The sequence below is a fragment of the Schistocerca gregaria genome, chromosome 2 (assembly GCF_023897955.1).
Source record: "Schistocerca gregaria isolate iqSchGreg1 chromosome 2, iqSchGreg1.2, whole genome shotgun sequence".
In the NCBI taxonomy this organism is placed as follows: Eukaryota; Metazoa; Arthropoda; class Insecta; order Orthoptera; family Acrididae; genus Schistocerca; species Schistocerca gregaria.
In genome coordinates, this window is record NC_064921.1 from 357,153,769 (window position 1) to 357,165,922 (window position 12,154).

Below are 12,154 nucleotides of genomic sequence, written 5' to 3' on the forward strand. Positions count from 1 at the left end.
ATGATGACAGAAGCCTCGCCCAACAACTCACCGTGCTTTTCTTCACTGCCAGGTCTTCGTAGGGGTTCCGCTCCGATTCCCCGCCGAAAGAAACTCAATGACAGCTGTCTGCTTGGAACAAATCTCCGCTACAGACGCCATTTTGAAGAGTGCGTACAGCGCCATCACGTATGGGAACTTCATGAAACAACAGGGGCTGAAGCGGGAATATTCCACGATTTCCTTTAACAAGTTCCACATTTTTCAACCGGAACTGACACAGAAAATATTTTATGTTGCATTACTGATTACATCTGATTCTGATCACGTCCTGAGTAAATCAAAAAAAGTCTAAGTGCGTTAATATAATGACACAACTGTCAAGCTGGTACGTTAAACTCTGTGGCTCCTATGGCGTTATTTGAGAGGAGTCAGGTATAAGCTGACATTGATTTTAAACTCCCTTCAGTTCATTGCTACTATCATCCGTAACACCACGTAACAAAGTGCAATCACCCAGTTACTGAACCCTCACAATATCTATAGATCGGAGGAAGACAGTAGAAAAAAACTTCCACTTACTACAATGTAATTCTTTTTATACTGCACCGTCACCAACCTAAGTACGGAGTACAAGGATATAGCCATTACAGTCTCTAAAGAAGACATTATCATCAACAGTACATTTCCGTCACCATGACACAAAATGATCAAATTAATTTATATTGACCCATGGTCTTATGACGCCAAAAAAAAAAGGGGATTAATAGTAACCTAACACCTGACTCGTAACTACTGTAATAATAAAGATGCCAAAAAATATCAACCTCATCAGCCATTCAATATCTATCGCTCGATACATGTCTCCTCTAAACTTTTCCACATATCATTAGTTACACATAATCATCTGGCTCCCATATGTTTTCAAATGTCATCCAACCAGCTTAGATGAGGTCGACGTCACACTTTTCTCTTACATCCTGATATTCAGCAAAGAGATTCTTTGGGCAATTTCTCGTTCATTTGCCAAGTTACATACCCCCTTCACCTGCACTTCATTTTCATTATGGTCACAATTACAACTTCCATCCCAGTCGCTCCCTCATTTATTTCTTTTCTTCCAAATCTCACCTAATAATTCCTAACTTACAACCTTCCTTTCTTTGCTAAGCAATTCTATTCTTTTTCTTACTTCCCATATTAAAAGTCTATGCCTCAATGTACAAGTCAAAACTAGTAGCACACTCTGATTTCCATATTACTTTTCAAAATCATAGGAAGCTTTTTCCTGAAAACGCAGTTTCTTCATCAATACCACTTCAAACCATTCTCTTTATCTCTTTCTCACATTCAGCTCCCTTGATACAAAAAACACATAAATTAGCTAGAAAACTGCATCCTTAATTAGTTCTATTTTTTTCAATTTGCTGCTAGTATTTTATTTTAGTTTGTAATGCTTGTTCTTCCCTATTTACTTTCAAATGTACTAGAAAAAAACTAGAGGAATTAAGTATAATTTTTTAGCGATATGCATGAGAATCACGTATATTACATTAACACGCATTTTAAGATGTGTATCATCTCCCAGTTCCTGAATTTCAAAGTTCGTACATCAAGCCCTTTTCAAATTTATTTCCCATCGAAGTTTACAATTGTTTTGCATCTCCTTCAGCATACCCATGAAGGGCATAATATTTCAGTTCCTCGTAGGGCAAACTAATTCGATTTTGAATGCTACTGCAGTACTTCTATTAAAATTTTTTCGTTAACAACATAATTTTTATCATATAATTATGATTCATGAAAGACAAGAATTCTTGTGGCTCCATGGACGAGCAACACGGCGAATTGGTACTCAGGGAAAACCTGTGTTGTGGCATACTTTCTTCTGGACATTAATTCTTGCAATTTTCATCTCTTAGAAATCGTGAAAGTGGAGGGTCATGCTACGAGAGGTCCTGTTGAACAGTTTTTTCACCGACGAATTGGCCAGAAAAATCTCTCACCTATACTGTAGGCCCTGGTAGGGTACTGAGAAAGTAACAGTACTTCCAACAAGTGTACAGTGCATCCTTTTAGCCTCGTTACGTTAGGCTGCATAGACTTTCACAAAGCTGTCTGCCAATCTTAGACCCTTTTTAATACGAGCACTTCGTTCTTCGTTTCCGCTCTTAATGTTCCCTCTTTGCTCTTGAACATATTGTGTATTACCCGTCTCTCCCTACAGCTTACTCTATTTTGCTCAGAATTTCGAGTATCTTGCACCATTTAATATTGTCAAACTCTTCTTCCATGTCAACAAATCCTACGAATATTATCAACCGTAATGCCAGAATTGCCTCGCCGATGCCTTTAGCTTTCCTAAAGCCAAGCTGATCGGCATCTGACACATCCTCAAATACCTTTTCCATTTTCTGTATGTTGTTCTTGCCAGCAACTTGGGTGTATGAGCCGTTAAGCTGATTGTACAATAATTCTCGCAATTGTCGGCTCTTACAATCTTCGGAATTATGAGGATGACGTTTTTCCGAAAGTCAGATGGTACATCGCCAGACTCATACATTCTAGACGCCAACGCGAATAGTCGTTTTGTTCCCACTTTCGCCAATGATTTTAGAAATTGTGGGGAAGCGTTTTCTATCCCATCTGCCTTATTTGACTTTAAGTCTTAGAGAGCTCTTTTAAATTCTGATTCCAACACTCCCGTTTCTTCTTCTGTCACTTCATCATGTATGTCCTCCCAATAAGGGTGTTTCTCCTTTTACTCTTTCCACCTATCCGCTCTCTGCATTTAACAGTGGAATTCCTATTGCACTTTCAATGATACCATCCCTGTTTCTAGTTTCAGCGAAGGTTGTTTTCACTTTCGTACATGCTGAGTCAGTCATTTCGACAATCATTTCGTTTCCCCTTTCTTCACATTTGTCATGGAGCCATTTCGCCTAAGCTTCCCTTCACTTTCTATTTAATTCATTCCTAGGTGACTTGTATTTCCGTATTCCTGAATTGCCTTGAACATTTTTGAACTTCCTTCCTTCATCGATCAACTGAAGTATTTCTTCTGTTACGCATGGTTTCTTCGCTACAACCTTTTTTGTATCGCTGGTTTTATTTCGAGCTTCTGTGACTGCCCCTTTTAGAGATGCCCATTGCTCTTCAACTGAACTACATACAGAGCCTCAGAGATCTGCAAGCGACCTCGTCATTCCTTATTACTTCCGTATCCCATCTTTTGGCATTGAGTCTTCTTTCGTGTCTCTTAAATTTCAGCCTGTTCTTCATCAATACTAAATAGTTATCTGCGTGTATATCCCGTATCTGATTTCGGAATCTCTGTTTGACCGTTATATAATCTAACTGAAATCTTCCCGAATCTACCGACCTTTTCCAGATAAACCTCCTCCTCTTGCGATTCTTGAACAGAGTATTCGCTGTTAATGGCTGAAATTTATTTCAGAATTCCATTAGTTTTTTCCTCTCTCATCCCTAGTACCAAACCAATATTCTCCGGTAAACGCTTCTTCTACTCCTTCCTGTACAACCACGTTCCAATCCCCCATGACTATTAGAGTTTCATCCCATTTACGTATTGAATTGCCCTTTCTGTATCCTCATATACTTTCTTTATCTCTTCATCTTCTGCTTACCACGTCGGCATGTATACCTGAAATATCATTATGACCGTTGATTTGCTGTTGGTTCTGATGAGAATAATCTTATCACTGAACTGCTCACAGTAACACACTCTCTGCCCTAGCTTCCTATTTATAACGAATTCTACTCCCATTACACCATTTTCTGCCGCTGTTGATATTATCCTGTACTCATCTGTCATCTTGTCGTCTTTCCATTTCTGACTCCCACAATATCTACATTGAGCCTTAGCATTTCCCGTCTCAGAATTTTTAGCTTCCTTACTCCGTTCAAATTTCCGATATCCCACACCCCAACTTGTAGAACGTTATCATTTCGTTGGTTATTCAATATCTCTCCCACGGTCACCTCCCTCTTGGAAGCCCCGTCCTGTAGACCCGGATGGGGGAGTTGTACGGAATCTTCTGCCAATGGAGACATCATCACGACACTTCTCAGTTACGGGCCCTATGTCCTGTGTAAACACATTGCGTGCCTTTAATGCAGCTGTTTCCACTGGCTTGAACATCGAAGATTATTGCTGATTCTTCTACGTTGGGAGCAGTTTCCCATCCCAACGGCAAGAGAGTACCCTGAAATTCCGTCCACTCCTCCGCCTCTTTGACAAGGCCATTGGCTGAATGAGGGGTGACCTCTTGTGCCAGAAGTCTTCGGCTACCACTGCTGCTGATTTTTATTCAAAATTTAAGCACTGGCGGGGTCAGAACAGGAGACCGAGGGCGTTTTGACTACTAATCAAAGACAGTGTCCTCCTTTTTTTATCTAATTTTGTTCGCTATTATTGTTAGTTGCATTTGTTCCGGGTGGACGACCCATGACACTCGTTGAAGTTTAGTGTTTATCCATTCACTCTTTTTTTTTTTTTTTTTTTTTTTTTTTTTCCTAACGGAGGGCAGCTAACCCTTTGACCGAACACTCTGAGCTACCGTGCCGGAATCCTCTAGACCACCGCTGTACCATCCTTGGTTCACGGTTTGTATAATACAGAGCCAACTGGTTGCAAGAACAATCAGATTGACCTGATTTCGACACCGACTACTGGTGCTTTATCAGAAATAACCGAAAACAAATACATGTTTTGACAATTGAAAACAGGTTTACTTGCAAAATGATCTCATTATGTAAGATAAACTAAAAAACTGAACTCCTCCCGAACATGCCATGAAGGCCCAACGGTACCGACGGGCCGCCGCGTCATCCTCAGCACACAGGCGTCACTGGATGCGGATGTGGAGGGACATGTGGCCAGCAAAAACATGGTTCCAATGACTCTGAGCACTGTGGGACTTAACATCTGTGGTCATCAGTCCCCTAGAACTTAGAACCACATAAACCTAACCTAACCTAAGGACATCACACACATCCATGCCCGAGGCAGGATTCGAACCTGCGACTGTAGCAGTCGCGCGGTTCCGGACTGAACGCCTGAACCGCTAGACCACCGCAGCCGGCTGTGGTCAGCACACCGCTCTGCCGCCCGTATGTCAGTTTCCGTAACCGCAGCCGCTACTTCTCAATCAAGTAGCTCCTCAGTTTGCCTTACAAGGCTGAGTGCACCCCGCTTAGCAACAGCGCTCGGCAGACGGGCTGGTCACCCATCCAAGTGCTAGCCCAACCCGACAGCGCTTAACTTCGGTGATCTGACGGGAACCGGTGTCACCACTTCAGCAAGGCCGTTGGCCATTATATAACTTCTCATAATCATATTAAAATCATATTTAAAACGATATAAAAACTACAGGTATCGGAACTGACGTAAGAACGATACCTATCAGTAAAAATTGTAGCAACTTGAAATAGCACACTGTATCCCGCTAAGGGCTGTACGAGGAAACAGGCAGCGGCGTACTGTATGCTACGTTTTTATTGACAAGTACCATTGTTACGTCAGCTCCAGTATCTATAATTTTATATGATTTCAAATATGATTTTATAAAGTTATTTTATATATCGAGAGCATTTTTCTCGTAAATCTGTTTTCATCTGTCACTGCACGTAATTGTTTTTGGTTTTTTTCTATGAAGACACCCGTAGTCGATGTCGAAACTACGCCAAGTTTAATCTCGTAGCAAGCTGTTGGCTGTATTATACAAATCATACTTTTGTACGGTTGCGGGCTCACAGTTACGTTTAAAATTGTGATATCCTCAGTTTTCTTTTTCGTCCTACGGGAATATTAAAGACTTAACATGTTTGCACAGGAAGAAGTGCAGGGTGCTTAAGATATCCCTTACAGCTTACTCAGGCCAAGCTCCGGCCAAATTTCAAAACAATACTGGTACTTTTTTAATTAGCCAAATGGCTTTCAGTTGTTGGCCACATGGCTACTGGAAGGGTCCCCGATACTTCGACAAAATATATGGCGTCGGATAAGAAATTAGCCACAATACACACTGTGATAGTCTGTATTAAATCCAGCGTATACCACAGACTTAATCGCATTGTCGCATTATGTAACACGGTCGCTACCGGCGTACAAACGTTACACGCCCTGGACGTCTTATGCTAAACAGAAGATCGCCCTGCCTGCGTGCAAAGAGAGTCACAGCCTGGACACGTGTTGTCTAGCTGTACTGCCAGCCAATGAAGCCATTCGCGGCCCAGAGCACATAGCGAGCATCCTGTAATGGTCCAGTGCGCGAGCACGTGGTCGCCGTGACAAAAATGCGTAACCGGCCTCCTCCGGACCAACCCTACGCCGCCGCCGCAGCGATGGGGGTAGCGCAGTGGCACCCTGCCCTTCCACAGAGGACCTGGGCCAATCAGCGGGCCGAGCGCTCCGGCTCATCCAATGGGAAGCGGCCCAGGGCGAGGTGCGTTAGTGTGGACGCGGCGGCGCCCCCGTTCGCCTTTTTAAGGCTGCGGCAGGAAGAGCGGTGACCGGTTCCGTGGCCGTGGCCGTCAGAGAGGCCAGCAGTCCGTCGCTGGAGGCAGAAGCAGAAGCAGGTCACTACGGAAACCGACATGGACGCCGCCAGCAACAGCCGCCGACAGCCGCGGGCCGCCGCCTTCCTGCTGCTCACCGCCTGCTTCTTCAGCTCCTCTTGGGCGGCGCAGCGACAATACAGAATTCGTGAGTACCGGCCAGGGCCTCGCCTAACAATCTACACTCTGGGACTTAGTACCTGTTCAGAAGAACCGTTCCTAACCTTGTACCCAAGTGTGTAACTCTTGTCTATACTGTTCCATATAAGCTAGCCCTGTGGTGAGCTGTAGAAGTTGATTGAACTGTTCTCGTGTTGACAAATCGAGCGATTTGTTTTACTCGGCATAAATATTTCTTCATTTATAACATCCGGTTTCGGGAGACTTTACTGTCATCTTCAGGTCTAAAATTTTGATTATAAAATGTGTTCATTTTGAGTTGGAACCTCACGCCACTAAAACGACAATTTGGCTTGAGTCGAACTCAAATCGAACACATTTTATAAGAAAAATTTTTGAAGACCTGAAGAGTACAGTAAATTCGTTCGAAACCGCTTGTAAATAAAGAAATATTTATTCGAGCCTTGTTGTGTCAAGCTTTTACCTGTAGGAGTTGGCTTATTACTGCCATTCTTTTAATGCTGTCTGCCGGAGGACATTAGTAAAATTATTACAAGAGTCGACCCTTCAATTGGCATGAAAACTGAGTAATCTACCATCACTCCCGTTTTTCTCCTTCACGTTGTTATCACGATGTGGTATGTAATAAGATACCTGGTGACGAATCATGTAGGAAGGGAAGGAATGTGTCGCTTACGGGACGTTGCTATCGTGTCGCGAGAGTAGTGTTGTTCAGCAAGCATGAAACGGAATCGACCTTCGTCTTCCGTTGAAGAAAGTGTCCGAGCTTTTGCCAAAAGTAGTAATGTGTGAAAATTAAGAAAATTAAATCAGTCTTCTAGATCGTGTGTTTGGGCGTTTCTATCTCTTATGTGCGTACAGCGTCTTCCCGAGTAAGACATGTGATCTTATATCTCATTAAACGTCGTCCTGTTCCAGGTAATGTCCAAAATTACTTGATGTGGGATAACAGGTAAACAGCCTTGCTGTTTAGCTCTCATTTCCTTTTACGTGTACTGGTGATCAGAAAGACATAGTATGTATTGTCTATTGAAGTAGAGCCCGATATTTAGTTGTAAATAGACGTATTGTGCGGAAGTGCTAGAAACTTTTAGGTACTTTCTTCATTTGGAACACAAGAAAGCGTTTGACTGAATGTATACAGTAGATGAGTTATTGGTGGATCTTTTCGGAAATCTTGTTCCTTGCTTTATATTCAGTCTGTTGTGATATCTGCAGTAAAGGCTAGTACATCATAACAGTTAATTTGGACTGCGCTTTTATCTCAGATTCATCTTCATTTCCTTCTCATGGGTAAAAGTTTATGGTATTTTAAAGACAATCACTATTGTAAGAAGTACAACAAATGTGTCAATGAAATAAAAATATCTGCTGTCCTTCTCCTCTCTCATCTGTTCTATTTCTGACACTAACGGTAAGAAAGTGTGGATAAATATTTGTTTGCATGAAGGTAAGACTATCATTGAAGGACTCACCATAACTAGTGGAGCAAAAAGTCACATCTTTGTAACATAACATAGGTAAAATTGCGAATACTTCGTTGTTGATGATGCTGAATGAACATCACGTGCCGTAAACTGAAAATGTGGTAAGTCTTTGCTGTGTTTGTTATGTGACACATCATATGTACAGACGGATAGAACAGCAATAAAAGCTGGAGAGTAATAGTCGCAACGTCTGTTTTTTCATCACAGTTTAAATATTATTATATATGGTTTCTGTGACATTTTCAGATTTTCTCTGGAGCAACTTACTGCGGTATCTCACAATACATACGATCGAGTCAACGTATTCTCCCCAGAATGAGACAGTGATCAATCGTCAACAAGTCTGTAAGGATCCGCTGACAGGTCTGGGATGTGCACCTGACGTGGGGTCACAGTTTCGCTTGCTACTCTCTAGTGTGCTTAGAAGGGTCAGAATTGGCTAACACGTCGTCGAAGAGTTAAAGCTTCAGCCGAGGAGTGTCCTTAAGAGCTGAGATTGCGGTGGCCTTTTGATGTTATGTCACTAGAGTGCAGTTTGGAGATTAGTGACGCTGAGCAACCTACTCCACTCTGTAGTTCTATACGATGGAGTAACGGTGCAGGCGGGGGCCACGGATGCACTGGCGTGCACCGGCCGTAGCGGACACGTCACCGTGAGCGTGCAAGAATCTGTCTGCCGGCCTTTTCTTGTGAGCTGAAGCAGTGTTTCTTCCTACTGTGTACTGCTTCAGTACGGTTATTCCGAAAATAGCACGAAAAAATACTACAAACAAATCGTATTCAGCATCTCATGAAGATTCAACTGATGAGGGCGTTAGCGGAGACCTAATAAACAAAACTGTTCCCTTTACCCCGAGGTCTAAGATGGAATTCTCGTCTCCAAGGAGTAAAACAGGTTGGAGGCCTTTTATAAAACCAATTACCAGGCCTGCAGACAGTGGGGAAGATAGGTTCCCAATCGGAAATAAGTGGTAGGGATTACTAATTCCAGCATATTCCTTACAACCAGTAGAAACGTTCCAAAAAAATTGGTCGCAACATGGGATTGCAATTACTTGTGTTATGTTTAGGAGAAAATGTTGTACATCGTTGAACACAAAAAGTTATTGTGTGTATGTGTGTGTTTCGCCGTGTAATCTCAATGAAGCCTTAATTCAGTACATACATTCAGTTTCTTTTACGGTGATAATATATCTTGCAGAAGTTGTAAACAAAGGGCAATTACAAACGTCGTATTGCAGTGCGTGGGATATTGAGTAGTTCTCTCTGCTCAAAGGTGTCGAATGAGGTACTATATGATGATCGGGCACAATTGTGCACTTTTGTACTCAGGTGAACTAAACTAATTATTCTTACACAGACTGAACTGCATAAATAGTTACCATCTTGCATAGACTAAGATGTGTTACATACCTTCATTCCTAGCATTTGTAAATGTGTCACCTCCAGTTGCCTGATATTTCTCATAGCTGTCATTTTTTTCTAAACGGGACATTTGAATTATCTTTTCAACATCTCTTGTCGAGGATACGGTAGGCATTTAAGCTTCTGGAGGTGCATGTCTGCATCTACATACATAATCAGAAAGCGACAGTACGATGCATGGTGGATTGTATTCTGCACCGCTGCTAGTTTACTGTTCCACTCGCATATACAAAGGGTAAAAAACGACTCTCTATATGCTTCCAAATGAACACTAATTTCTCTTATCTTAGTAGTTCTTAAGCGAAATATACTTTGGTGGCAGTAGAATCGTTCTACAGTCAGCTTCAAATGACGATACGCTAAGTTTTCTCAGTAGTGTCCTCACTTTCCCTCCAATGATTCACATTTGAGTTCCCGAAGACTTTCTATAATACTTTCGTGTTGTTGCAACCTACATGTAACAAATCAAGCAGCCCTCTTCTAAACTTCTTCAACGTCTTACTACAGTATGCTCCAGTGGGGATCCCGAACTCTGGAACAGCACTCAAGAATTTGTCGTACTGGTGTCCTACATGCAGTCTCCTTTACAGATGAGCCACACTTACCTAAAATTCTACGAATAAACTGAATTCAACCATTCGCTTTACCTTCCACATTTCTTACATACTCTTCCCATTTCATATTGTTTTGCAATGCTACGAGTAGATACATAATCGACGTGTGTAAGGCAGCACACTACTAATACTGTATTCGAACACTAAGGATCTGTTTTTTCCTACTCATCTGTTTTAACGTACATTTTTCTACAATTAGATCTAGTTGCCATTCATGACACCAACTAGAAATTTTGTCTGATTCGTCTTGTACTCTGCTACAGTCACTCAACTACGAGTCCCTTCCATACACTATAGCATCATCAGCAAACAGGAGCAGATTTCTGCTCGCCTTGTCCACCAGATCATTCATGTATACAGAAAGTAACAGCGGTCCTATAATAGTTCCCTGGAACACTGTTGTCTCCAGCGAACATTCGCCGTCTAGGAGAACGCACTAGGCTCTGTTACTTAAAAAGTCGTCGAACCTCTCACATGTGTGGGAACCTGTTGCGTGTGCTCGTACCTTCGTTAAACCTGCAGTGAGGCAGCGTATCAACTACTTTTCGGAAGTCTAGGATTCGTGAACACAAGCTTATCCGTCCCAGAGAAATTTGCATACGCCAGATCGCCAACGAATAGAGCCTTATAATTGTCTCTTTGCCCAAGAATACTATTGGTAAACTCATCATGCACAGCTCAGTATAGAAACCCGGGACACCCAGCGCCATTTAACAATTCTAAGAACGTAAGAAATCCTTGTGTAACAGAAGACATACTGAATTTAATTAATGAAAGGAGAAAATATAAAAATGCAGTAAATGAAGCAAGCGAAAATGAATAGAAACGTCTCAAAAATGTGATCGACTGGAAGTGCAAAATGGCTAAGCAGGGATGGCTAGAGGATAAATGTAAGGATATAGAGGCATGTATCATTTGGGGAAAGATAGATATCACCTAAAGTAAAATTAAAGAGACCTTTGGAGAAAAGGGAACCACCTGTAAGAAAATCAAGAGCGCAAGTGAAAAACCACTATAAGCAAAGAAGGGAAGGCTGAAAAGTGGAAAGAGTATATAGAGTATTTATGCAAGGGAGATGTGCTTGAGGGCAGTATTACAGAAATGGAAGAGGGGAAACAGATGAAGATGAACTGGGAGATACTATATTGCGTGAAGGATATGACAGAGTACTGAAAGACTTAAGTCGAGCCGGCCGAGTGGTTCTAGGGGCTACAGTCTGGAAGGGCGCGACCGCTACGGTCGCAGGTTTGAATCCTGCCTCGAGCATGGATATATGTGATGTTCTTAGGTTAGTTAGGTTTAAGTATCTCTAAGTTCTAAGGCACTGATGACCTCCGAAGTTAAATCCCATAGTGGTCAGAACCATTTTGAACCTAAGTCGAAAAAAAACCTCAGGAGTAGGCAACATTCCATTAGAACTGCTGAGAGACTTGAGCAAACCAGCTATCACAAAACTATACCATCTGGTGAGTACGATGTATGAGACAGGCGAAGTACTCTCAGACGTTAAGAAGAATATAATAATTCCAATCCCAAAGAAAGCAGGTGTTAACAGGTGTGAAAATTACCGAACTATCAGCTTTCTAAGTCACGAGTGCAAAATACTAATGCGAATTCTTTACAGATGAAATGAAAAAACTGGTAGAAGCCGACCTTGGGGAAGATCCAAACGTTGGAACACGCGAGTCAGACAGAAAAGGACCTGGAAGAGCAGTTGAACGGAATAGACAGTTTATTGAAAGTAGGATATAAAATGAAGATCAACAAAAGTAAAACGAGGATAATGGAATGTAGTCGAATTAAATCAGTTGATGCTAAGGGAATTAGACAGGAAATGAGACACTTAAGGTAGTAGATGAGTTTTGGTATTTGAGGAGCAAAATAACTGATGATGGTGGAAGTAGAGAGGATATAAATGTAGACTGGCTA

General features: G+C 41.9%; 1 protein-coding gene across 1 annotated transcript in view; it reads left to right on the top strand.

The window, feature by feature from the left end:
• Nucleotides 1-6,497: 6,497 nt before the first annotated feature.
• Nucleotides 6,498-12,154, top strand: part of LOC126337058 (protein takeout) — a 70,897-nt gene continuing 65,240 nt past the window's right edge. The window contains exon 1 of the mRNA XM_050001386.1: nt 6,498-6,706. Coding sequence (XP_049857343.1) covers nt 6,598-6,706 — 109 coding nt within the window. The 5' untranslated portion in view covers nt 6,498-6,597. The remainder of the gene's footprint in view (nt 6,707-12,154) is intronic.